This window comes from Eutrema salsugineum, unplaced genomic scaffold (genome assembly GCF_000478725.1).
Source record: "Eutrema salsugineum unplaced genomic scaffold, Eutsalg1_0 scaffold_7, whole genome shotgun sequence".
Taxonomy (NCBI): Eukaryota; Viridiplantae; Streptophyta; class Magnoliopsida; order Brassicales; family Brassicaceae; genus Eutrema; species Eutrema salsugineum.
Window position 1 is genome coordinate 1,079,114 of NW_006256486.1, and position 26,186 is coordinate 1,105,299.

At 35.7% G+C, this 26,186-nt stretch overlaps 6 protein-coding genes and 1 non-coding gene across 7 annotated transcripts; 4 read left to right on the forward strand and 3 right to left on the reverse strand.

Moving 5' to 3' along the window:
• Positions 1–176: 176 nt before the first annotated feature.
• LOC18010611 (mechanosensitive ion channel protein 4) lies at positions 177–3,499 on the reverse strand. Its single transcript, XM_006392724.2, has 5 exons — positions 1,715–3,499; positions 1,454–1,577; positions 1,079–1,372; positions 785–987; positions 177–686 (listed from the first exon to the last, which is right to left on the reverse strand). Exons 1-5 carry the CDS (start codon positions 3,424–3,426, stop codon positions 377–379), a joined length of 2,643 nt encoding a protein of 880 aa, XP_006392786.2. The 5' UTR covers positions 3,427–3,499; the 3' UTR covers positions 177–376.
• A 1,462-nt stretch (positions 3,500–4,961) lies between these two features.
• LOC18010885 lies at positions 4,962–6,641 on the forward strand. Its single transcript, XM_006392725.2, has 3 exons — positions 4,962–5,693; positions 5,926–6,043; positions 6,140–6,641. The coding sequence occupies exons 1-3, from the start codon at positions 5,107–5,109 to the stop codon at positions 6,368–6,370; spliced, it is 936 nt and encodes a 311-aa protein (XP_006392787.1). The 5' UTR covers positions 4,962–5,106; the 3' UTR covers positions 6,371–6,641.
• Positions 6,642–6,722: 81 nt separating this feature from the next.
• Positions 6,723–9,355, forward strand: LOC18010875. Its single transcript, XM_006392726.2, has 7 exons — positions 6,723–7,579; positions 7,847–8,086; positions 8,220–8,309; positions 8,398–8,547; positions 8,628–8,752; positions 8,842–8,971; positions 9,061–9,355. The coding sequence occupies exons 1-7, from the start codon at positions 7,061–7,063 to the stop codon at positions 9,184–9,186; spliced, it is 1,380 nt and encodes a 459-aa protein (XP_006392788.1). The 5' UTR covers positions 6,723–7,060; the 3' UTR covers positions 9,187–9,355.
• LOC18010876 (probable LRR receptor-like serine/threonine-protein kinase At1g53430) lies at positions 9,332–15,548 on the reverse strand. The gene is made up of 23 exons (XM_006392727.2): positions 15,311–15,548; positions 14,373–14,532; positions 14,181–14,252; positions 14,008–14,076; positions 13,846–13,917; positions 13,697–13,768; positions 13,542–13,613; positions 13,393–13,464; positions 13,239–13,310; positions 13,080–13,151; positions 12,916–12,987; positions 12,767–12,835; positions 12,620–12,685; positions 12,482–12,541; positions 12,290–12,328; positions 12,153–12,202; positions 11,597–11,973; positions 11,316–11,514; positions 11,079–11,222; positions 10,881–11,002; positions 10,590–10,800; positions 10,272–10,509; positions 9,332–10,174 (listed from the first exon to the last, which is right to left on the reverse strand). The coding sequence occupies exons 1-23, from the start codon at positions 15,414–15,416 to the stop codon at positions 9,565–9,567; spliced, it is 3,096 nt and encodes a 1,031-aa protein (XP_006392789.1). The 5' UTR covers positions 15,417–15,548; the 3' UTR covers positions 9,332–9,564.
• Positions 15,549–18,692: 3,144 nt separating this feature from the next.
• Positions 18,693–23,772, forward strand: LOC18010868 (probable LRR receptor-like serine/threonine-protein kinase At1g53420). The gene is made up of 23 exons (XM_024150186.1): positions 18,693–18,786; positions 18,881–18,999; positions 19,152–19,213; positions 19,311–19,379; positions 19,465–19,536; positions 19,642–19,713; positions 19,794–19,865; positions 19,965–20,036; positions 20,176–20,247; positions 20,343–20,414; positions 20,507–20,578; positions 20,670–20,741; positions 20,812–20,877; positions 20,973–21,041; positions 21,171–21,205; positions 21,311–21,687; positions 21,776–21,971; positions 22,064–22,213; positions 22,312–22,430; positions 22,518–22,728; positions 22,837–23,074; positions 23,181–23,328; positions 23,433–23,772. The coding sequence occupies exons 1-23, from the start codon at positions 18,693–18,695 to the stop codon at positions 23,769–23,771; spliced, it is 2,868 nt and encodes a 955-aa protein (XP_024005954.1). The 3' UTR covers position 23,772.
• Positions 23,773–23,894: 122 nt separating this feature from the next.
• Positions 23,895–25,814, reverse strand: LOC18010768 (ubiquitin domain-containing protein 1). Its single transcript, XM_006392729.2, has 4 exons — positions 25,452–25,814; positions 24,746–24,868; positions 24,169–24,288; positions 23,895–24,069 (listed from the first exon to the last, which is right to left on the reverse strand). The coding sequence occupies exons 1-4, from the start codon at positions 25,486–25,488 to the stop codon at positions 24,005–24,007; spliced, it is 345 nt and encodes a 114-aa protein (XP_006392791.1). The 5' UTR covers positions 25,489–25,814; the 3' UTR covers positions 23,895–24,004.
• TRNAC-GCA lies at positions 24,538–24,609 on the forward strand. The gene has a single exon. It is a non-coding gene; the product is annotated as a tRNA-Cys (tRNA).
• Positions 25,815–26,186: the final 372 nt, after the last annotated feature.

The following is a 26,186-nucleotide window of genomic DNA, read 5'->3' on the forward strand; positions in this document are numbered from 1 at the left end:
GTTAAAGGTTAAGTACATGACCAAACGACGTCGCTATGGTGTTAAAGGTTATGACTAAACGATGTCACTTCGATTTGTTCTGTTAATTTTTTTATTTTATTTTTTTTTTGTTCTGTTAATTGTTAATCAGTTAATCTTCAACAGACACAACACAGCTTGTAGAATCAAAATTCATATGATGTGAGCTATTATTGCATGATGAATATAACCACATAAAAACAAATTCCGGCTTCACATTGCAAATATGAAGAATACACTCAAGGTCTCAAAACAATAAAGAGAGAGTAAAAGAGCAAGAAGAAGGAAAACAAAATCTCTTTTTCACTCTCTAGTCTCTACAATTACAAACAATACAAAAACTCATATCTTCCAATCTTTAAGCATTGCGTTGTTGGTTGTTGTTCCAGCTAGGAGGAATGCGATCAGAAGTGATCTGAGTAGCAGAAGGAGGAATGCTTTTGACGTTGATATTAAGAGGATATAACCGATATTCGATATCCAATTCTCTGCAAGCTCTACCAATCTCTTCAAGTAAATGACCTCTCCTCACATATCTCTCTCCCATGTTTTGATGATTCATCTTATGCGTTGGCCACATCGCAATCTTCACACTGTTCAATCCACACATATCTCTAAACACAATCATCGGCGATGGATGCCAATGATCCTTCTTGTTATCTACATAGCTGCATAAACACAAAAACCAATGGAATATGATTCATATTAGTCTCTGTTTATTTCCTTTAAAGGTTTAGGATTAAGGGTTTGGAGTTTAGCTTCTAACCTGAGTATCCTCTGTTTCAGGGCGGTTATCTTTTCAGGTGGAGTTGCTATATGGACAAAGAACTCAATGGCATCTTGCATATCCGGACTCCGGTAATAATTAGCGATAGGTTTTGTGCCAAGAAGACTGTTTGGATATACGATCTTCTGATTATCAAATCGAAGAAAGACGGTAGTCAAAATGTTCATCTCTTCCACAATCATCTATACTTGGAAGAAAAACAGAGGATTAGCTTTTTCTTCAAGTAATGTGTTTACGTAATTAAATGCAGAAACAGAGTTTCAAGAAACAAACCTGAACACCGTCTATTTCACACCTGTCACCGACATCAAATGGATGCATCACAAAGACGAAGATGACAGCTTCAAAGATGGTTTTGCAAGAATTCCCAAACACAAAGACTACAAGAAGAAGCTGTGAGCTTATGACAAACAAGAACTTGGTTGTAGCGATTCCTAGGATGAGAAGCCAGACGATTATGATCACAATGCTGACCAGAACATCGACGATTCGGTGAAGCCTGTTCACTGCTGTTTTTGTATCGTTTAAAGTCAAAGCTAGTGCTCTTCGTTCTCTAAAGGCATTAACCTAGCAAAAGGGTTTAAGGATTTTAGCATCGTTCGAAAGAAAGCTTTTTGAGATATCATGAATCTAAAACAAAACACTTACCACCCAATTTTTCAGACAAGATTTGCTGATTTTGTGACTCTCTGAAGCTCCTTCAAAGAGTCCCATGGCTCTTTCAGATTCATCTTCAGTCAGAAAACGCATAAAGTCTTCGATATATATGTACCTAAAACCAAAAGAAAAAAAAAATCCTCTGTTTTAAAATCTTGATCCTAAAGAAACATCAAATCAAAGTTATGCATAACGTCATACGATATATATATATATATATATATATTTATATATATATATATATATATATACCTGGATCCAGGCTCAGCAACATTCTGAAAAATCTTCCTCGCTGCAAGTTTTGCTTCAAATTCACTTCGTATCTGTGTGGCTTTGTCATCTTCGTGAGTCGTCGTGTCTTGAATCTGCTCATCCAAAGTAGAAAGAGTTCCTTTTCTTATCACATTCATCAGTCTCTTCATTTTCCAAGCCGATACGTTTTTAGTGTTCATTCTCTGCAAATGATCGATCCTTATCCCTTCCTCCTCTCCTTTCTTGGAACCACACCGTGAAAGAACCGGACTTTTGCCGATTCTGGTCGGACTCTTTTGCAGCCTTCCACTTCCAATGGTCACTTGTGGCGAAGAATTAGAAACTGCCGTTGGACCTGGAGGAGATAGCTTAGCTCCAGCCATCTCTAAAGTCTTTACATCATTTGCTACTTTCTCTTCTTCTAAATGAATCTCAATTCGAGGAGGTCCCGAGAGAGTCTCGATCACGTATTGAGTAAACAGCGATTCTTGAATCCGATCGAAGTAAGTACTCATATGGAACGATGAAGCGAGAACTTTAACCAGTAAGGTCTTTATGAGCCAGATGATAACAGCAACGAGTAAACAGACTAGAACTTTAGTAACATACTTAAGCACTGTGCTTCCAGTTTCCCTTTCGATTTTCTTGTCGAACAAGAAATGCCATGCGATCAACACAAGCCCTAGCCACAGACAGTTCTGAACCGCCTTTCGGATACCGTAGACGAAATACAAAACCCTCTTTCTCAGAAGAAAGTTGCTTTCGACGAAGTAGACGAATAGCTTCACTATCCAGCTCGAAACTAATCTCCCACATATCAACACAAGAACCATCACTTCCCATTTCCACAAAGCTAGGTTCCACAGTTTCTTGCCACGCAAGAAAGGTATCACTAGACTACAAATCAAACCGGCGATGATCAGAATCAGAAATATCCATTCCATAATAACCCAAACACAAAGTTTATCCTTCCTGTAACCTTCTGGAAAATCCTCCTCTGAAAACGGATCTTCCTCTTCTTCCAAATCCATGGCTCCTCCTTGGATTGGAGTTCCCGGTTTAGTGGTTTTCCCGGAATACCCGGGTTTCAAATTACCGGATTTTGGAGTCCGACCCGAAACCATCTCCGGATAAGCAGGAGTTGGAGGATCCATCAATCTAGATCTTGTCTTTGTCTTCATCAAAGTCTTTGTCCTCAGCGATCTATTCGAGCTACACTTTACAACCTCTGATTCGTCTACTCTGTTTTCGTCTTCTTCACTACTATCGCTATCTTTAACAGACGGAGAAAGCGTCACTCTGTTTTGCCTCCGTCTAATAGCATCGACCGCCGTTATTGGTGAAGCAGAACCCGAAGCCGCCGTTACCGGTGACGGAGAAACCATGTTGCTTTGAAGCTCCGGCATGTTAGGTTCCATGTCGAGAGATATCTCATCACCCGAAGCTTTCTGTTTATTGAGAAACTGATCTATGAGCCTTGACGGTGGATCTGGCTCCGCAGATTTCTCATTCCTCCGCCGCATAAAATCAAAACTTCCGTCGTCTTCACCACCGGATTTACCGTTCTTATTATTCTGGTCACCGTGCCAAAAATTATAACTTGATTCTCTCCAAATCTTTCCTGCGTCGCCATTATTATTGCTTGAATCATTGTCTTCACCGTTAATCTTGACAACGAACTCTCGCCGATTATCAGTCGAATCACCGGCCATGAATGGAGAAGCAAAACAATGTTGAACTTTCTAGTAAAAAAAAGTTTGGATTTTTACTTTCTGCAAGTAAAAGTTTGGGGGCTTTTCTGAGATGAGGAAAAGGTTTGGTTTTTTAAGGAGGAGGATGAAGAAAAGTTGATTCTTGATTTCAACTTGTAATGGGTCGATGTTTAAATTCTTTTTTAGGGTATTTAAAAATGTTGAACCATGTGAAATGTTATGATCTTGCTGGGGCTAAATGACAATGAATCAACCTAGATAAGAAAAAAGTATGTATTTTGTATTACTATTTTTTTTATAAAAAAATATTTGGGTTTGTACAAAACATGGAGTCATGGACCAGCTGATAGTTATCATTTCATTTTATTTATTTCCGCTTCTGGATCATTTTAAAACATTTCACTAATACCAAACTCATTTTCTAATACCAGTACATAGACGTGTCTTGCTCTCGCTAATCAAAGTGTAAGAAAATACACAATCAAAAGTCATAAAGTAAGACAATTTTAAAATTAAATTGGTATACACGCACTGCTCAAGAAAAATGGAGGCCATGTTCAATTTGTTCAGAAACGAAGCAGTTGAAGAAGTAATAAGAAAATTGCTGCTGTACCAGTAATAGTAATTGTCGGATTTTGACGTGGCAAGATCTAAGGGGGCAGAGATTTGATGTGATAATATATAGAAGACGAGTCAGACACGTGGTTGGCTAAGGTCTGGTCTGCTTAATAGTTGTTTATTTTTGCGAGGCGTATACGAATAAAAAAATGAGAACCTAACTCAAAACAAAATAGAAAACGATGCGGAAGTTGATGAAAACGGCACGACGATTAGGATACAAAGTACGGCTAGCTAACGTGAACCGACAAGGTTCAACCAGATTGGTCACAGAAGAATTTGTTTTTATATATCTTATTATTGTCTTATAATAAATATTAAAAATTACATAATTATTACTGGCCAGATAAAATAGAATATAAATGTATTTATTATTTTTTTTATCTTTTGAATTATATTTGAATGATCAGAAGCAAACAGTTTGATACATGTGATTCTGTGAAGAAAGCAAAAGAAAAAAAAAACTGGTTTGATGCATGTGAATTGAAGATTGCGAGATCTTTGTTGGAGAAATGAAAATTCATTGATTTTTTTGGTTCAACAAACTAATATCTTGAAAAGGAAATATATTGATTTGCTGACTGCTGTTCAAAGAAGAGGATATCCAATGGTTTAATTTCGGTCTATGGTAAAACCGAGAAAAAAATTTCGGTCTTGTAATCAGACCTTATATCGAATCTTTATTAGTTCCGCTAGTTTTCTCCTGGGCTTATAAAGGCCCACCTCTATTTAAGTCTTTTTAATCCGGCGAAATTGACGGCGTTAATTGTTGCAGCTCCGATGATCGGGAGCCTAATCCCTAGTTCTGAAATAGTTAAACTAGTTTTCCGGTACAAATTTATTTAAAACCGGACACCGGTTTGGTTATATTTCTACTATTATTCTGGTTTTGGAATCGCTTCCTCTCTTCTGTCTTCGTCTAAGACCCTGAGCTAAACCCTTCGCGTCTCCTTCCAGAGAAGGTCCAGGTGCTTCAATGGCTATCTTGTTGATTACTTTTTAATCAGTGAATCTGCCGAATTTTCCTACCTCGTTGATTTCTCAAGCTTATTTACTGAAGCCATGGCGATTCTGCTCAAATCGGCTCTCCAAAATCAAACCTTTTTTAAGACTCTCCTCAAGCCTTCGATTATTTGCAGAAACCTGAATTCGTCATCGGAGCCTCATAAGAAACCGCTCTCTGTTTTATTCGAAGAGGTCGTAGGATTGAGACCCAAATCAGAAACGATCGAAATCGAAGAAGAAGGCAACGAATTGAAGAGAAAGCTTTTGGAATTGGAGATTAAACTCATAGAACTGAAGAAATCGGAGCCAGTGACGACGAAAAAGAAGAAGCAGAAGGGGAAGGTTGTGACACCAGAGCAGACCGAGAAAAGTCACAAGCTTTACACGTTGTTCAAGGGCGATGAAGAGAAGGATGTAAAGAAGAATTTTCGGGAACAAGAGGACCATGTGATTAGGGTTTATAAGGAGCTTCCTTTAGAGATGTTGTCGTTTGTGAAGCTTCTGCATAAACAAGGGTATTTGAACAAGGCTAATTTCATCAGTGGAGAAAAGTTGGAATCGGGGAGTCTTGATGAAGAGTATGCTAGAACTTTTGTTAAGTTTGCAGCGGAAAAATTCGGAAAGGATCACCAGGAAATAGCAAAGTAAGAACCTTTACTTGTGTATATTTGAATATACAATTGTGTTTTGTTTCTGTTTTGTTCTGTTTGATTGATTGAGAAATTCTGATGTCAGACTGTCTGAGTTTTAGGAATCTCTTGTATGGTCTCGATTGCCTTACCCTGCAGCATTTTATTTGCAGCTAAGGATTTTGAATCTGATTCAATGATCATATTTGCCTCCACGGCTTTTCATGACCTCAGATCCAACTTACAGGTGGTTATCAGGTAGTGACCTGAAGAACATTGTGCTATTTGGTTGCCCGAGTTTGGAAAGAAGGGCAATATTCGCTGCTAAAACACTTCGCAAGTTTTTCGATATCCCAGAGAACAATGTAAAACTGGCTTTACACTATACTGTCCTTGATCTCATTTTCCTTTCTCCAATTACAGCATCTAACCAAGACTCTTTTTGTTTTCTTGCACGATAGGTGTGCGATAAATGCGTGTTGAAAGAGAAGTGCAAGTTTCCAAACCAGAGTGTGTGGGATGGCAAGACAAAGAACTTACATTTGTCTGTTGTGATGAAAGTCATCACACTATATCCATTGGACTTGACACATCCGAAGCTACAAGTTCCTCAAGAAGTACAAGACTCAGTCTCAAGGTTGCTGACAGAGATTCAGAACCTAAGCCGAACGATCTGTACTCCTCTCGCATGAGTTATATCAAAGATTGTTTTCTAGTAGACATCAACTTAGTGTTCTTGCCACACTGAAGCTGTACGAAAACAAGACTCTTAGTGAAAAAGAGTCTCAACTTTTTTTGAAGGGGACAGATCCGAGAACTTGAGTTGTGTTTTGTTCTTTGTCTCGATTATGTGCCGTAGTTGATCTGTTTTAGATTTTTTTTTCCATTGAGAAGAGAAAATATCATAACAGAAAACAACTCTGTAGTGTTTTGATAAGTCCACAAAAGAGACGTTAGTGATATATGCGGAACCCTCTGGCTGAGTCAAAAACTTTCTTTATAAGTATGACCGAAGAGGTCTTCAGAAGGGACAAAGGTTCGCCTGAAAACAAAGCCTATCTATCATCAAAAGTGATTGATTTGTGTGCATCTTTCAAAGCTCTTTTTCTCGCTTTAAATTTCATCTTGTTTAGATTATATGGCATCTCCGTAGATTCGATTTTCGTTAACCTCCACAAGAAAACAGAAATTTCCGATCTTTTTTTTTGTTTTTGTGGGTCTCAGCTTTCGAACCTCTGTTGAACCCTAGTTTTGATTAGTGTGAGGATATTGTAAATTTGTGGCTTTTCTCCTCTTTATATCTCACCCTTCTCTTCACTTTGGGGCTATTCTGCTAAAACCTCATAGGTAGAGTTGCAAAGTTTAATCCTTTGCAGAAGAAAATGTCTGTGGAGAGATCGTTCGAAGCGTGGGAAGAGGTTCAGCGACATGGACAAGACTTAGCTGACCGACTTGCTCAGGGCTTTACGGGTCTGATTCAAATCAATCCACCTTCATTTCCATGGCCGAATCATCAGAAATTGAAGCTCTTCGATCTCGAGTTCCCCAGTCAGCAATTCGGGATTAGGGATTCGAGGTTTTCCACCGTCCAACCCATCAATGGCGTCTCGGCTATTCTCGATTTCGGAAACAAAATCGGTCAAGCTGGTGTTGATTTCGGCGCTGGATTGAACGTGATGGTTGAGCAATTCTTCAGGAGGTTGCCTATGCCATTTCGGCACGAGGAGCACGCGTCTGTTTCTATGGAGAGAGATAAGATTACGAGGAGCCATATGGTTTATGTGGACACAAAAGATGACTCGAGGGTTTCTAAGACAGATACTGTTTCCTCTGTTACTGTGCCAGAGGAGAAAGTTACGGAATTCGATTTAAGGACTGCTGGATTACTTGCGAGACCAAAGGTACTTGTTCTATGATGTTGTATAGAACTGCAGAAATATCTGGATTGGGTTGAAATGTAGAGATTGAGTATGAGCATATGCAAATTTTTGGAACTTAGATGCTTGTTGATTGAGGTCTTGTGAAATGTAGGATTTAGTTGAGCTATGGCTTGTTTAGTCAAATATGAATCTGGGAGAATAGATTTATGTTGTGAACCAGGTTTGGTGGAGTTCGTGCCAAGAGTTGAATTTGCTTACAGATAACAGTTTCTGGTCTATTAAATGTAGGGAACGTTTGAGATATCGTCAAGTTACGAAAGTAGAACAAGTGGTACGGAACATTCATTAGCAGCTAGGGGAGATCTTTGGAGAGTAGAAGCTTCTACTTCAAGTTCAACTGCAAGAGATGATAGTTCGTCTCTCTTTCTTCTCCAGCTTGGACCGCTGCTATTTATGCGCGATTCAACTCTTCTTTTGCCTGTTCATCTATCAAAGCAACACTTGCTTTGGTATGGATATGATAGAAAGGTATGCCTAAAGCTCAAAAATCTTATTTTCATCTGTCTCAATAGATATATAATTGAGTTGCTTAACGTTAGTCTTTGTATCTCAAGTTTTTTTGCTCCATCTTCCAAAACTCATATGTGTGTTCTCTTATCAGAAAGGTATGCATTCACTTTGTCCAGCTATGTGGTCAAAGCATCGAAGATGGCTTATGATGTCAATGCTCTGCCTCAATCCTCTTGCCTGCGTAAGTGTCTTTAATTTTTTAAGATCTTGCTATGTGTGTTTGCCTTTAAATTCTCAAAAAAATGGAACTAATTCCGCACGTGGAACAGTCGTTTCTAGATTTGCAGTTCCCAAATGGTCAATTGACGTATGTATCTGGTGAAGGATTGACGACAAGTGTGTTTGTTCCTTTATGTGGTGGTCTTCTTCAAGCGCAAGGTCAATATCCAGGCGATATGAGGTTTAGTTTCTCTTGCAAGGTTGGTTAATGATTTGCTCAAGTATAGTCACACTTTATATCTTCAAGAGCTTGAAAATCTTGGTTACTTTGATGAAACAGACAAAACAAGGAACAAGAATCACACCAATGGTAAATTGGCCTGACAAATCATTGGGAATAGGTGTTTCTCAAGCCTTGGCTTGGCGTAAGTCCGGTCTCATGATGAAACCTGCAATTCAACTTAGGTAAAAAAAGCTTTTAAAATTTCATTTTTCTTTTGTCCAAATCAAAATATATATATATATAAAAGAAACTCACAAACATGGAAACACAGTGTGAGCTCTACATTTGGAGGAAGCAATCCTGGGATGAAAACTGAAGTTATTCACTCGTTGAACGATAACGTCAACATGATATGTGGCTGCGCGCTAACCGCTTATCCTTCAGCATTTGCATCTGTTTCCGTAAGCCAATTTTGGTTTCTTTTCTCTAACCGGTTCTCGTTTCGGTTTTCTTATCGACTCTCATTTTGGATTTTTTTTGGTTTGTGCAGTTTGGCCGGTCCAAGTGGAATGGGAACATCGGACGAACCGGAATAGTTGTTAGAGCTGATACTCCTCTTGCAAGCGTTGCTCAACCTTCGTTCTCCATCCAGCTCAACAATGCTTTCGAGTTCTGAAAATAGACTCCTTAAAAGACTGTTTTGTCCTCACGTTACTAAAGCTGTATATAGTCAAAATCAAAACTCAGTAATCCAACAAAAGATTTCCACTTTAGCAATGACAAACTGAATCAAGAAAATCTCTAATGGCAAGTGAATTAAGAATTTGTACAATCGACCAGCAAAAAGATTGTAAGAAATGTGAAAACTTAAGTAATCTTCACATCGATATTGGTACAGATCATCTAACAGAAGATAATGAACATTCTTCTTGTTGAAAGCTAACATCTTTGCTTTTGCGTCGTGAGACGTGTTCAACTTTATGTAATGCGATATAAAATGAATTATGTTGTTAATTAGAGTTTGAATAAAAGAATCATAAAGATATACAATTCTTTACTCTATCTTCACCTCGTTAAGATCATCTAAAAGTTTCCTCGACGAAGATGATGATCGTTCTTCTTCGTCTTCTTCTTGTTTAACATCTTTGTCCTGTACAGAGAACGAAGAGTCAACCCAAGGAGCATCCATCGACGATGAGCTTTTGTTTTCTCTATCTCTTTCAAAGGTCGAGACTTGTGACTCGCTGTCTTGTGATATAAGCTCAAAGGCCTTAAACCTCATTGCAGCTGCACCACTTGGATCAGCTTCACGTTTCACCAATGGTGGTTGGACTTTGCTCTTCCCTTCTAACATACTTACAACAGATGACATTGGTGGTCTCAAAGTCGGAGATGGGTTTGTGCAGAGTAAAGCAATGTTCAACATTCTCTTTGCTTCTTTCTTCGAAAAGCTTGTACCGAGATCCATATCCACTAGTTCTAAGAGATTCCCTTGTTCTTGCAAAACATAAGCCCAATCAAGAAGGTAAACAAACTCTTCCTTTGGTCTGTAGTTTGTGTTGCTCTTTCCGCTAACGATCTCTAAACAGACAACACCGAAGCTGTAAACATCTGCCTTGTCTGTTAAGTAACCTCTCATTGCATACTCTGGAGCCATGTAACCTCTGCATCAATTGAAATAGAAAGTCAGTAATGTTAACCTATAACGATGAATTTGAGAGAAAAAGCTTGAGACTCTTTATATAAGTAATGAACATTCACATTGTTCCTGCAATCCTTGTGCTGATATGTGTATTCTCTTCTTCGTCGAGTTTAGCTAGACCAAAATCAGAGATCTTAGCATTCAGAGACTGGTCAAGAAGCACATTCGTTGCTTTTATGTCTCTGTGAACTATCTTCAGCCTTGATTCCTCGTGTAGATAAGCCAATCCTTTTGCAATCCCTATGCATATCTTGTTCCTTGTTGACCAATCCAAATGAAGTCTCTGTTTCTCTGAACCTGTTGATAGAAAAGTCGCAAGAGACTTTAGGATAAAGATCAAGAACTCTGATCTATCTTCTCAGATGGATTATACTAACCAAAGAGTGCACGAGCGAGACTGTTGTTCTCTAAGTACTCATAAACAAGCAAGAGCTCTTTCCCTTCAATGCAACAACCATAAAGTTTCACAAGATTTGGGTGTTGCAACGCAGATATCATCCCGATCTCAGTCACAAACTCTCTGTTTCCTTGCTTTGATTTCGATGAAAGCTGCTTCACTGCAATCGTTGTTCCATCAGCGAGTACACCCTAATAACCAAAAACCCATCAATACTTACAATCCAAATCTCACAGAACTTGTGAAGATGTAAAACCAAAGCAATCATCACCTTATAAACCGGTCCAAATCCTCCTTCACCAATCTTGTTCTCTGGATCAAAGTTATTCGTAGCACGTTTGATTTGTTTCAATGTGAACGATCCTGTCTGCAAATCAAGTCCCCGAAGCTCCTCTGATAAAAACAAAGAATCAGATCTTGAACATGACAAAAGCATTTCTACAACAATATATTGATGTTTTCTTTTTACCATTTTCATCATCTTCCTTTTTACCCAAGTAACCTGTTAGCCTAAGGATTATAACAACAAGCAATGCGAAAACCGCACACGCTGCAACTACAATGCCTGCAACAGCTCCATTCGACAATGGCTTTCCTGTATCAACCTTGAAATCTACAGCAACAGGCAAAAAAAACAGAGAAACAACATTCATTCACTTACCCTAAAATTTGTTGTTGTAACAATTGAGAAAGATTGAAAACTCACTTGGTGTAATGGTTATGGCGGATATGAGAGGACCGTAAACACCGCGTGTTGGTATCATGTTTGTGCCTTTCCCTGACCACTGCAAATGAATCTCCAAAGTACTTCCATTCACTTGAACTTCATCAATTTGCCTTATGAATGGTTTACCTACTCCTCCTGCTCTCTCTGCTATGTTAAAGTCCCTCTCCAACAAATTCCCCTGAAGATAACATCACTCTATTGTTTAACAAAGAAAACAAAAAAACTGAAACTTTGGATTTCTTTGTTCTGCAAAAACTCACTTGAACATAAATGTCGAATACTCTTCTCCCTAAGCTATTGTAAGTCTGATCATTTGAGAACATTATCTCTGCAAAGTGGAGCTGAACTTTGTAAGTTCCTCTTCCACTTCTCATGCAAAGTCCATAGTACTTGAGTGACTGTGGAGCGAGACGACCTGTTTTGTAATACTCTGGAACCGATCCATTGATCAGATTAAACCTATCCGTTGCTATATAGCCAGCTTCTCCATTGCCTACCCAACCTCCAGAACTGCTGTATCCCCATTTTTCAGCTACAGAAAAGAATCTTGATGGTCCTCCATCGTTCAAGTCTTCCACATACGTGTCTTTTTCGATCTCGATTCCCCTTCCTCCACAGTTAATGAACAAGGAAGAATCTGCAAAGAAAAAACAAGAATCAGTAATGTTACATTGAAAGTTTGGTTCTTTAAGGTATATATATATATATATATATATGAGTAAACACACATTGAAAGTTTGAATCTTTAAGATGTAAATGTGAGTATACACATTGAAAGTTTGAATCTTTAAGATGTAAGGTTAGGTATACACTCACGTTCTGCATCTCGGGGACATGGAAGATCATCTCTTAAGCACCATTGAACACTATACAAGCAGAAAATTTGTTTCATTGTAAATATCCTTGCGTTTTGCATGCGGGTTTTATGAAACCTTTAAGGAGGGAAGACTCACTTGTTATCGGTTACTGACGGGTAGCTGGAGACCAAGTTCCTGAAAGTTTTCACCAATAAATCAGATTAGAAAACGTGCATAGAAAGAACGGTAAAGTAGACAATGCTAAGCTGAAGATCATGTTATAATAGAATATATATAGACATACTTCAATAACAGAATTCTCGACATGAAAACAACAAAAATGCTTACAAATCAATCTGATTACAGCTTAAAGAAGGTGGTTGAGTAAAATTGTTGTAAGACAAATCCCTGAAATAGATTAAGGAATGACCAGATAAGCAGATGATATACGGTTATTATACAAAATATAATTAGTTATTTGCTTACAGTCTTTCTCTACTGTCGAGGATGAACTGAGGAACTTGACCTGTCAATGAGTTATTACTCAGAAACCTAAAGCACCAAAACAAGAATCAGTTTTTTTGGAGTCACTGGTTAATCATCATCTGATATTTGACAATTTTGAAAACTTACATAAAATCATAATCCAGGCTCCTAAAGGTGTCTGGAATTGGACCAGTTAACATGTTTGAGCTTAAATCTCTGCACACACATACTTGTAATGTTAGATATTGATCAAATCATTAGTAAACAATAAATTTAGCAAGAGAGTTTTAACTTACAGTAACTTTAGCCCACTCATTGAACTAATGTAATCCGGGATACGTCCCCTTATCTTACAATTTCTTAGTACCCTAATGAAGTTAACAAAGCATGCAAAAACAGATTAATGTTAGATACCGTTTAATGAAACAGAGTATATAACACGAGTCAGAGTTAAACTTACAATCGTTTCATATTCGTCATATTTCGCAAGTCTGGAAAAGTAGAGGCCGGTCCATCCAAATCGGTTATCCTCCTGATAATTAAAAGAGAGATTTTTTCAGCTCAAACATGCGGTAAAAAAAAAGATTTTACATATTTGTTAGACTGTTTGCATACTTACAATTCAGTCAAGTTCTTCAAGTTTGATATTGAAGCTGGAACTGGACCTTCCATTGATGTGCCTTGAAGATCTCTGCAAATTAACAGTTTCTTTCACTATAAATTTCACAACGGTCATGAGAAGAAGTAATCCAAGAGTAATGATGAATACTCACAGCCTATCGAGCAGAGTCCAGTTTCCAATAAAATCCGGTATTTTTCCAGATAGAGAATTTCCATCAATTCGACTACAAGAAACAGTGGAAGCTTTTAGATCATTTCAAAGAATCAATATTGTTGAAATCCTCACTGAATGTGTACTTACAAATCAGTCAAGTTCCTGAGATTGCTTAAAGACTCAGGGATTGGACCGGTGAAGTTGTTCGCAGAGAGAAGCCTGTAATATAAATAGATTAAGCCACTAAGTAAAACAGTAATGTTAATTAGAAAAAAAAAAGTAAATATCATAAAGGATCTTACAATCTTTGTAAACTTCTTAAGTTCCCTAAGTTTGAAGGAAGTGGTCCTGTGAGAAAATTATCCTCTAAATTCCTGCAAATGATTTTCGGATATTAGAATCACACTTCAATTTTGGTTTGAAGAAAACAAGATTTTATTTGTAACATTACAGATCAATGAGTGTAGTAATTGCTCCGAGTTGAGGAGGAATTGGTCCAGAGAGGCGATTTCCGATTACAGACCTGTTTGTTGTAGAAAACAAAAACAGAATCAGTAAATTAACCTTATCATCACAATAAACAAAATAAAAGAGAATGCTAAAAAATGGTTACAAGATTGCAAGCGGAATTCGAGACAAAGTCGTAGGTATTGTTCCATTGAGATAGTTCCGAGAAAGATCTCTGTTAGGCAAAAAAACAAAAACACAAACAAATATTGCGTGAGTTTCAAGTTTCAAAGACCATCAAAAGAAAATCAAGAAACAGCCTATAATGGTTAAACGTACATCTCTTGAAGACGTGTGAGGTTCCCGAATTCAGGCGGAAAAATCCCGGGCAAACTGAAACCTTTAAGTTCACTGTGTTTTATGAAATCAAGAAAGAAAAAGGTTTCCGGGAAAACCCTAAGTCAGTTTCTTGTTTCGCAAGAATATTAATAAAATACATTCAAGATCAGTCTCTTTTTTTGTTTCACTTACACGCTAGTGACATGACAGGTGGCGTTTATAGAACAGTCGCAGATGATGGTACTGTTTGCTAAGCCGGAGGCAAAGTTCCAATTTCTGTCCGAACAAGAAGTCCTTTCGATGTTCACTGTTTGGTTTTGAAGCTTTCTAAAGATCGTTCGCAATGTTTGAACTGTTGAAACAGAAAATGTCAAACATTTGAGTCAAACTTAGATATAAATGAGGATAGCCCAATTAATGAGCAAGAATGGGAGATAATTAACGTCTCTCTCATTGACCCAACTTGCAGATATTAAAATACCAATTATTATCCAAATGTTAGATTATAATTTAAATAAATCAAGAATAAATAAATCGACAAACTATAGGTTATATATAATTGAACAAATAATACAGATGGTTCAGGATCTTTTGATATAGTCCATTCGAACGGTAGTCACTGAGTGCGTACATGGAAATTGAAAAACGTGTTTTTTTTAGCCAAGTTGCACCGAATTTTTTTTTTTTTTTTGTCGATCGTAGACTAGTGACGAGTGACGAGTGACGACGATTCAATTATTGAGGCAGGTCCACGATATTAAATATAAACAATACTTTTTTTTTTGAAAAAGAATAAATCCAATACTTTCCAGCTTCATTCGTCAAATTTGACCATATGACAAAAAACCAGTTACAAGTTTTTATTTCCTTCATCTTTCAGGTTTTGGACAATTTGAAGCGTAATTAAAATATACGCCAAGTTAATAATGGAAATCTTTTGAGTTTTAGGTTCGTATGAAAAATCCGCAACACAGAAACAAATTTGTAACAAAAAGAAACAAATTTGTAAAAGTATAGCCCTTTATATCATAGTTTAAAATTATCTCCGATCGAATAAAGTCGCATGAAATTTGGAGTTAAATAAATTTGTTTGAAATGTAAATTAAAAAAAAGAAAAGTGATATACGCACCTTCATCCTCGGGTAGAAGTTGAGCATTTAATCCGTAGATTTGAAAGAAGATGACGATGAAGAGAAGAGCATTCATAACTTTCTCGGCCGAGAAGATGAAACCCATCTCTCTTTTTTATTTTCTCGGGAAAAACAAACTCTTAGTTCTCAATGAGACGAGGCGATTTTTAACAACAACAAAAAAAAAAATTGACGAGAGGGAGAGAGAAAGGGAGAGAGAGAGAGAGAAGCAGTTGTGAAAAGCTTTTAGTGTTCATACATACATGTCCTACATATATATAGTTATATACATACTAAAATATCTTAAAAGGTCTTTTTAAAACTAGCCGCCAGAAATAATTTTCTTTTGTGTGGGGTTCGTGATCGTGACTGCTATATAATTAATTTCAATTATATCCATTACTATCCTTTTAACTTTACTTATTTATATAAATTGCTATTACATAAATTGCCATTAGTCTCTTTTTTTCACATGGCATTATTGTAGATACTGTTCATCATCGCTGATACTATTCATTTAAAAGAAGATATTTTTTATTATTGGATAATTATTTAGTTAACATAAAATATATGAAAGTTATCGCTATAAATTTGTGTTAACTTTGTTATCATATAATATACTAACATGTTAACAAATATATATGATAATTATCAGTGGTAACAAATATATCAGATAATTATAACGTGATAATTTCAAAATTTTGTAATAAAATATTAACATGTTATCGCTATAAATATGAAAGTTTGTGTTAAATATAAAAGTTATCGCTATAAATTTGTGTTAACTTTGTTATCATATAATATATTAACATGTTAACAAATATATATGATAATTATAAATGGTAACAAATATATCAGATAATTATAACGTGATAATTCCAAAATTTGGTAATAAAATATTAACATATTAACAAATAATATTTGTTAACTATAAAAAATAAACACTAATAATCGAGAAATATAGCACGTTAACAATAATATAACGATAATATTTATATTAATACATAATTTATATAAAATATTAATAATAATATCAGCATAATATGTATATTAACAATAATTTATTTAGAATATTCATTGATAATAATTAAAAAATTATCGTGATAACTGTGATAGCAAAATTTTGAAGAATAAAGGTGATGTAGTCTTTTTATGATATTTATGGGACCTACACTCAAAATGTGTCTCCTAATTTTGCTAACATCTATTACCTTTTATTGCAATATATATAGTAGCATATATTTATCTACATTTTGTTTTCAAACATATGCCAAATTATATGAAAATTTGCGAATATATATTAGGAGAATTGCAAATAGACAAATCATAAATCTCTCGTTTCCGCAAGGATCCACGTTCGGATTCCACTGTTTCTGACGAGCATAATTAATTAATTATTTCAGTCAAATACAACTAGATGGTTTTTTAACAAAACAAGACCGTATCTATCTCTCGTCGAGCGCCTTTACAGTGCGGCGGTATTTCGTTTTTTACGGTTTAGCCATGCGTCTTACCCGTGCGTCTCAGACATCTGAGTTCGATTCTCACTTTTCTCTTTGTGAGAGTTAAGGACTAGTGGACCAGTTTAACGTGGCCCACTTAAAAAAAAAAAAGATAAAATTTATTCTACTTTTTACGTAGAAATATTAAACAACGACTTTGTGCTTTTCTTGACTGCTTTTTAGTTTTACCCTTACTTTTACACCTACCTTTTTAACTTTTTTTTTCTTTCCTTTTGCTGAAAGCTTTTAACATTTTATATGTCTATATCAAGAATCGTCCAAAAGAAATCACTGCGATTTTAGTCAATAAGCAGCCATACTTGCCTAATCTTGATTGTACACTTGAATACGGGTCGTTAGAAGGTATAGAGAATATTTTGTTATACCTGTTATGTTATGGATATAATTCTTTTGGAAGTTCTAGTTACATAGTTATACTCGTAATTTTGTATACTGCAAAAATAAAAAGATGGTTTAATTACATCAAGTACTCAATCAGTTAGTTGTGTCTCTTGTGACTTGTAGTTGTGACCGTCCAATTTCTTCATTTTAGGGGAGGAAGCCTAAATTTGGGTTCTGTTACTGTAAATATATAAGCCTAGACTCAAAAGTCTGAAACTATGCATTTTTCCTCTTTAGAACAAAAACAAAACACTTAGGAAAACCAATAATTGGCATAAGCTCCTATAATGGTCGTCTTAAGCCCAACTATACTTTGTACTTTTGTTTTGGTGACATTGAGACAGATCTCTAAAAATACAGATTTTCTATATTGACTTGACGATTTTACCCTAGTAAGTTGCCGCTAATTACACCAACGGCTCTTTGCAACTGTCACGATGCAAAAACCAACACAACCCATTTGTTTCCTCAGTTTCACTCTGATTTCATATGTTATAGAAAGTTTTAAATTACAAATCTATTTTGTGATATCTGATTCAGTGTCTCAAAATCAAAATCAGATGAGGTATTTGACGTTTTCTAATTGTATAAAGTTTTTTCTTATACGATTTTTGTGGCTAGGTTGTGACACTTTGCAAATCTAAATATATGTTTAATAGTCTGATACTATAAAATGAGAGACTTGTATTTTTTATCTTATAAATATATACTGGATGTGGCTAACTATAAGATGGTATAGAGTTGTTAATTTTTATAATTTGTGATATGCGTCGAAGAATAATTTTCATATATAGAGACTAATCTAGATTTCACATTTTATATACATCTGTATTATTTAACTGAAAATCAAAAATGTAAAGATTCAATCTCTAGGATAGGATTCACAGGAACTTGGAGAAGAAAAGAAAAGGTTTAATCTCATACACAAAACGAACAAGGAAATTTAATTATTTGACACACACTTAAAGAAAATAAAATCAAATGATGAACTACTGTTAGATTTCTTTCTTTCTTCCCTTAGATTTCTTTCTTTTTTGTTTTTGAAAACTTTGTTGATTTGTCATAGATATGCAATTTTTCATAACGATGCAATGATTGAAAAATGTTTATTTAGTAAAATAATTTCTTTTTAATGTTGAATTGTGTTACTTATTCCTTATAAATTTTTGATAGATGTTGATCTAGAAAAAATGAAAGTAATCCAACCGAGATACTTAACATTTAATAATCTGTACATATATTAAAGATATTAGATGTAAAAGTCCATAATAACTTTGTGCTCCAAAAAAAAATAAACAACAATGACCATTTTACAGAAAGGTTACTTTCCTAAATATATTTCTCTCCTAAAAATACTTCGTGCATTCTATACAAGAATAAGCTGATTTAGTTTGTTTCCTCTCTACACTTCTGATTTCTTCGCTGCACGAAATAACAATCTACATCCTGATGTAAAAAAGCCAAAAGATTATAAAAAAATGCTGTTCAATCGGTCTTTTTTCACTTCCTTCTTACTCTTTCTCATCTTCCTCTTTGGTTGTGCATCATCTGCAACTTTACCTACCCGAGAAGGTGAATATATTATGTATACATAATATATTATTTTTTCATTTGTGTCATTTGTATATAATTATATATATGATCTATGTGTGTTAATTATTTGTAGCGGAGGCCTTTAAAGCTGCACTAACCACATTGAAAAAAACGAATATTGATTTGAATGTGGATCCATGCGAAGTCTCATCTACTGGAAGTGAGTGGTCAACCATCAACAGATGGAAAGATGTCGTTACTTGTGACTGCTCCTTCGTTAAAGGAACCATATGCCATATCACCAATATGTGCGCGTTGTTTCCTCTGCTTGATTTTTCCATTTTATGAAAATCTGTTTAGCTTGTTGAGTCAATTTTTGTGAATTTTGAGATAGACATTTGAAGGAAGAAAATCTTCAAGGGTCTCTTCCCAAAGAGTTTGTGGGACTTCCTTTTCTGCAAGATATGTAAGCAAGAACCAAAAAAAAAAAAGTTGGATCAATAGGACTAATTACAGTTTCACCATTTTCAAACTAACTAAACTGTCAATCTTTTTGGTTGTAGTGATCTCTCTAGAAACTATCTCAATGGTTCCATCCCTCCTGAATGGGAAGTCTTGCCACTTGTAAACATGTACATATACACATCTCCATAGCTGTTCATATACATAGTTTTATACATATTGGAGTAACTATATATGTTGATGACATGTATATAGATCGCTTCTTGGAAACCGGTTAACGGGTCCAATCCCTAAAGAGGTTGGAAACATTACAACTCTTACTAACCTGTGAGTTCAGCTAATTTTCAATCTAATTATAAGCTATGTTTTACATAGTTTATGTTTGGCAATAACTTATTCAATTTTTTTTTTTTTTTGGGGCTACGATCCTAGTGTTTTGGAAGCTAATCAACTTTCAGGAGAATTACCTCCGGAGCTCGGGAATCTACCAAACATTCAGCAAATGTAACGATATATTGTTTTCAGTCAGATGTTAGTTTTGTATTATTGAAACTTGAAACCTCAGTATATTTGTTTTCTTATAGAATACTTAGCTCAAACAACTTCATCGGAGAAATTCCAACCACTTTCGCAAAACTAACCACTTTGAGAGATTTGTAAGTAACCTTGTTTGATTAGTAAATATTCTTATGCTCTTTCTTCGCAATATATATGGAGATTCTGATTTTTGTTGTGTTTGTTATTGTTCATTATAGTCGTGTAAGTGATAACCAATTGACAGGAACAATTCCAGATTTTATCCAAAACTGGACTAAACTTGAGAGACTGTAAGATCTCTTTTTGGCTTTTGGATCATTACCTCCTCTAAACATTCTTGATGTTCAAAAAAATAAAAACAAAAAATTCTTGATTTAGTATCTATAATTTTTTTTTTATTTAGTAATCATAATGTTGTGGTTATTTTAGGTTCATTCAAGCAAGTGGTTTAGTCGGACCAATTCCCATGGCCATTGCTCCTCTCGCTGAGTTAAAGGACTTGTATGTAAAACTATGTACTAAGGCTTCATCTTTGTTACATATATGCTTACGTCGTCTTCAATGTGAATTATCTCTATTCTATTTGAAAATTTTAGGAGAATCAGCGATTTGAATGGACCCGAATCTCCATTTCCACCGCTAAAGAACACGACAAAGATGGAAACGTTGTGAGTCCTAGTGTAAAACTACATTTTTGGAACCTTTTTTGGACATAAAGCTAATACTCACTCGATCACTCTGTATTATTTTTTCATTGTAGAATACTTAGGAGCTGCAATCTAACAGGAGATTTGCCCTCGTATCTTGGAAACCTTGCCTCCTTAAAGCTCCTGTTAGTATCTATATATCTACAAGTATAATCAAACTATACACGGATGATCATATAGAATCTATATACTAACTTTGTATTAATCTCTTTACAGAGATCTTAGCTTCAACAAACTGAGTGGAACAATCCCTAGCACTTATTCTAATCTTAGTGACGGATGTTACTTGTATGATGATAACTATCTCTTCTTTCTGTATTTTTGTGAGAATATGGTTTAAATCATTTGTTTCTTACAGATATCTTACAGGAAACATGTTGAACGGGTCAATCCCAATTTGGATGATAAACAAAGGATACAGAATGTGAGTTTCATATATCTTTATAGGGTGCGTTGGAAAAATCTATTTGTTACATCGTAATTAACATGTCTCTTTGGTTACTGGATTTTGTTTTGTAGTGATCTTAGTTATAACAATTTCTCAGTAGATCCAAGTCCAACTAATGCAGTATGCCAGTACAATGATGTGTAAGAAATTAAATCAATATTCATTCACAATTAACCCTATTGTTTTATGTTCATTTTTTATGTATATACAGTCTTTCATAATTTCTATACACTAGAAGAAGGTTAACATATATGTTTTGTTTGCTACAGAGTTTCTTGTATGAGAAGCTATCAATGTCCTAAAAGTAAGTCCATATCTATGCATACAAATCCGTCAATGAGATTTTAGTCTTGCGCGTGTCTGATCATTTATTCATGCTCTCGATATTTCTCGATCGTGCATGGTCTAGCTTTCAATGGTCTTTATATAAACTGTGGTGGAGATGAAGTGACAATCAACGGGACAATGTACGAAGCTGATAAATACGATAGACTTGAGAGTTTATACGAAAGTCAAAATGGATGGTTCTCAAGCAACATAGGAGTCTTCGTAGACGATAAACATGTTCCCGAGAGAGTAACAATCGGGTCTAACACATCCGAGCTCAACGTGGTAGATTCTAGCCTATATACGCAAGCTCGTCTCTCAGCCATATCACTCACTTACTATGCATTGTGTCTTGGAAATGGAAATTACAATGTTACTCTCCATTTCGCTGAGATCTTGTTCAGTGGTAACAATACTTATCAAAGCTTGGGTAGACGCTTCTTCGACATATACATTCAGGTTATAACTAAAAAAACAACTTATTTATCTTAAATTTCTAAAAAGCATGCATGGCTAAAATTTTGAAAGCTTTGGTAAAATAATGTAGAGAAAGCTCGAGGTGAAAGATTTCAATATCGTTGAGGAGGCAAAAGGTGTTGGTAACGTTGTCGTTAAGACATTTCCTGTCGAGATAACAGACGGGAAGTTGGAGATAAGATTGTCTTGGGCCGGAAAAGGAACTACGGTTATTCCCACAGAAGATGTTTATGGTCCTCTCATATCTGCTATATCAGTGGATCCAAGTAAACAAATGCTAAACCAGAAACTATATTTTCCAAATTTTGCATTCAATGTTTCACTTCTAACGAAAATGTAACACTTTTGCGATCAATAGATTTCAAAGCACCACCTAGAAGTGGTATGAGTACTACTCTCCATGTAGTTGCAGTGATGGCGTACGTATTTCTCATACTTCTCATATTTGTTCTGATTGGTATGCTCTTGAAAATAAGTCACTCGAGATCGAGGAATCAAATGGGAAGAGGTACTCATCACAAAAGACTATCTTTAATATTCCTTTAAGTGATTTACTTGTAATGCACGTGTTTCCCAATAATGGTTAGAGCTTTGTTTTTCTCTCAGATTTCAGGAGTTTGGATCCTATGATAAGTTCTTTCTCGTTGAGGCAAATCAAAACCGCTACAAACAATTTTGATTTAGCAAATAGGATTGGAGAAGGCGGATTCGGTCCTGTACACAAGGTACAAACTAAAAGAAAGATCACAACTCAAAAAGATATGTCTAATGGTTGACATCAAAAAGTTTTGTTTGTACTATGATGACTACAGGGAGAGTTGTCTGATGGAACAATAATCGCGGTGAAGCAGCTTTCCACAGGATCAAGACAAGGGAACCGTGAGTTCTTGAATGAGATTGGCATGATCTCAGCTCTTCACCACCCGAATCTTGTCAAACTATATGGATGTTGTGCTGAAGGAGACCAGCTTTTGTTAGTCTATGAGTTTGTGGAAAACAACAGCCTCGCTCGAGCATTGTTTGGTTAGCAACACACACTAGCTAGCTTCCTAAAAGCACTATCGAAAATTTGAATTCAGTTATATTTACTACCCATTTTTGTTGTTGTTTTTTTTTCGTTTCTTTATAAAGGTCCTCAAGAAACTCAGTTGAGATTGGATTGGCCAACAAGGCTAAAGATTTGTATCGGGGTAGCGAGAGGACTAGCATACCTTCACGAGGAATCGAGGCTAAAGATTGTACACAGAGACATTAAAGCAACTAATGTGTTGTTAGACAAAGACTTGAATCCGAAAATATCAGACTTTGGTATCGCCAAGCTTAATGAAGAGGACAGCACTCACATTAGCACTCGAGTTGCTGGAACATTGTAAGTCAAATCAAGAATAAACAAAACATATCGATGAGAAACATTACGTTATGTGAAATTTTCTTATATAACACAACACAACCATTTTTTGCAACATTTTTTGCAGCGGTTACATGGCTCCCGAGTACGCCATGAGAGGGCATTTGACGGATAAAGCTGATGTTTATAGTTTCGGTATTGTAGCTCTAGAGATTGTTCATGGAAGAAGCAATAAGACAGACCTATCCAATAATTATACTTACCTTATTGATTGGGTAATAACATGTTACATCACTAACTTCCATAGCTACATGAAGAAAAATCTCAAAGTAATTCTTGTTCTTGTTTCTGCAAGTAATTCTTGTTCTTGTTTCTGCAGGTGGAGATTTTGAGGGAGCAGAATAATCTGTTGGAACTGGTGGATCCAAGACTAGGATCAGATTACAACAGAGAAGAAGCAATGACCATGATTCAAGTGGTGATAATGTGTACAAGCCAGGATCCGAGTGATAGACCACTGATGTCTGAAGTGGTAAAAATGTTGGAAGGTAAAAAGGTGGTGCAGATGGAGAAGCTTGAAGAAGCTTCAATCCATAGAGAAACAAAGAGACTTGAGAACATAAACACGATGAAGAAGTATTACGAAATGATAGGGAACGAGATAAGTACAAGCATGAGCATGACCCTGACTGATCAAAGTACCTCATCAGAGCACTAATAAACACAGCAATTGTGTAAATAACAGATCATGACTAAAACCCAAAAACCTGTCTTCAGAATTTCAGTAACAATCTGAGTAGATACAAATCAGAAAGAGAAAAGTGGGGACTTTTTTTTTTTTAAGTGTTAAACAGACAATACCAGAGAATCCTAATGTAACTACTTACACACAAGATTTACATTTTTGCTTCTCCCTTTTTTCTCGTCTTTTCAAAATATTCTTGATCTTAATCAACTTTCTTCCACCAAGTTGGTAGGCTCGCTTAGAACATACTTAGGTAGCTCATATTTAGCACCTGCAGGTCAAAAAAACAGTACTAGTTAGGAGTATGTAAACTAATATGAACATGAAGAACTATCACGACACAAGAGCAAAAAAGTTTCAATTTTTGAACCTCTCTCGTCATAGCAAGTTGTGAGATCCGTGTTCTGAACAATGACTCCTGCACTGTCAACGATTGCTTGCGCAAGAGATATGTCAGCTTCAGCAGCAGCACGAAGTGCGTCCCATATCTCTGCCATTACCGAGTTTAAGATACATACAAATGGATATTAAGATCAGATGCAAACCGCCAAAAAGAAAAACACAAAGCAGATAACTTTTCTGACAGAAAATAAATCTGGATCTGTGATTTCAATGAATCCCTCACTGTGGTATAGATTATACACTGAAACAATCTAAATTGGAAGTTCCATGGCATCAAACTTTTCTATGGGGAGAAAATGTTTCAAAAACCAAAACTCTTTAACCTCATAACAAGAAAGGGTCCTTAGCTCAGTGGTAGAGCAATTGACTGCAGATCAATAGGTCACCGGTTCGAATCCGGTAGGGCCCTAATAAAACTCTGTTTTTTTTCCTCCCTCCTACCCTTTTTCTACAAACCCTTAATTTCTCTTGTAAACAATGGTATAAAACGAAAGCACCACTCACAAACCGAAACAAGGCAAGCAAAAGAGATGAGTATCAATTACCTTTCCTACCACCATAGTGAGGAGCAGTGTCCCAAAACTCTTCTCTCAGTTGCATAAGCTGAGCTTTTGTAATCGGTTGGGTGTGTTTCCATGGTTTCGGCTTCCTAATTTTCTTCACTGATCCTGTAACCACCAACAAAATTATCTATACCTGATGCATGAAACAATAAAACAAACAAATTCTCCATTTTATGGATCTCTATGTCTATCATCAACCATGCATTCATAACACTGGTGCTCAATTAGGATAAAAAAAAAAGAAATCAATTCATAGAAACTAGCCTTATCGGTGTAGATTCATCAATTAGTTTCTTTCCATAAGAATAAGCCAATCATAAATGAGGGATAATACATGCACATAGACATGGAAACACACACACAGACATAGCATCTGAACACTAGTTTTATCTGGTCCAACTCAAAATCCTTCATCGAGGTCAAAATTTGACAGAAGACTAAAACACCACGGAAATTAACCCTATCAGATTCGATAGAACCTAAACCCTAATGTCAACAAACAAAGTAACAGTATGGATTACACAACAAGGGTTTCTCTTATCGTCATCTAAAAATAGAAGATCCGCATCTTAATTTTCTCCAACGAAACAGAAAAATTGATATATTTCCCCTTAATTCCAGCAAACAAAACAAGTAAAGCGATAAAACTAAGAGAGATTTCGAGTAAAATAATAGAGAGGTCTCACACCTTCTCCTTGCGACTGTGTCGATCCAGCACAACCCATTTATGTTCTCTGCTGCTTCTTCTTCTTAAAACCCTTCAAGTACAAAAATCTCTCGGAAACAAACAGACCACAATGATTCAGACAAAACCCTGGGTTTGTCGAAGCTTCATCGGAAGTCAATCAAAGTCGCAAACTTTCCTTTCAGAAAGCAAATCGAAGAAAGCAAAATGAGAGATTATTCGAATGTTGAGACCAAAAAATTAGGTGTCGGTAGAAAGAAGAAGAAGATCAAGACCGAGTTGAAGATGACGGTGGATCGGTGTTGATGATTGTGACATTATTGTGATGTTGTTGATAAATAAAGGTCTGATTTTTTTTTTTTTTGTTTTTGCGGGCATAAGGAAAAGTGGTTTTGGCTTCGCTGTCTTCTCAATTAAAGCACAGCTTCAAAAAGGTTCTAAATCCAATGCGAGCCAATGCTATTTCACCAATCAAAATTCGCCATGTCATTATAATTATTCTTTGGATTGAAGAATCTATTCTTGTGTGTGCACTTTAATCTTTGTTAATGATCATCAATTAAAGTAACTTAATCATTAATCAGCTTGAGAAAACAATAGCATAATCTTCATTGGTAACCTTTAGTTAGACGTCGTTAATTATCTAATTTTAAAAAGGGAACGGAATTCCATTAGACAACGATAGAGCCACTACTATGTTTTATTTTTCTATATAAAGGAAATCTAAAATTTACATTT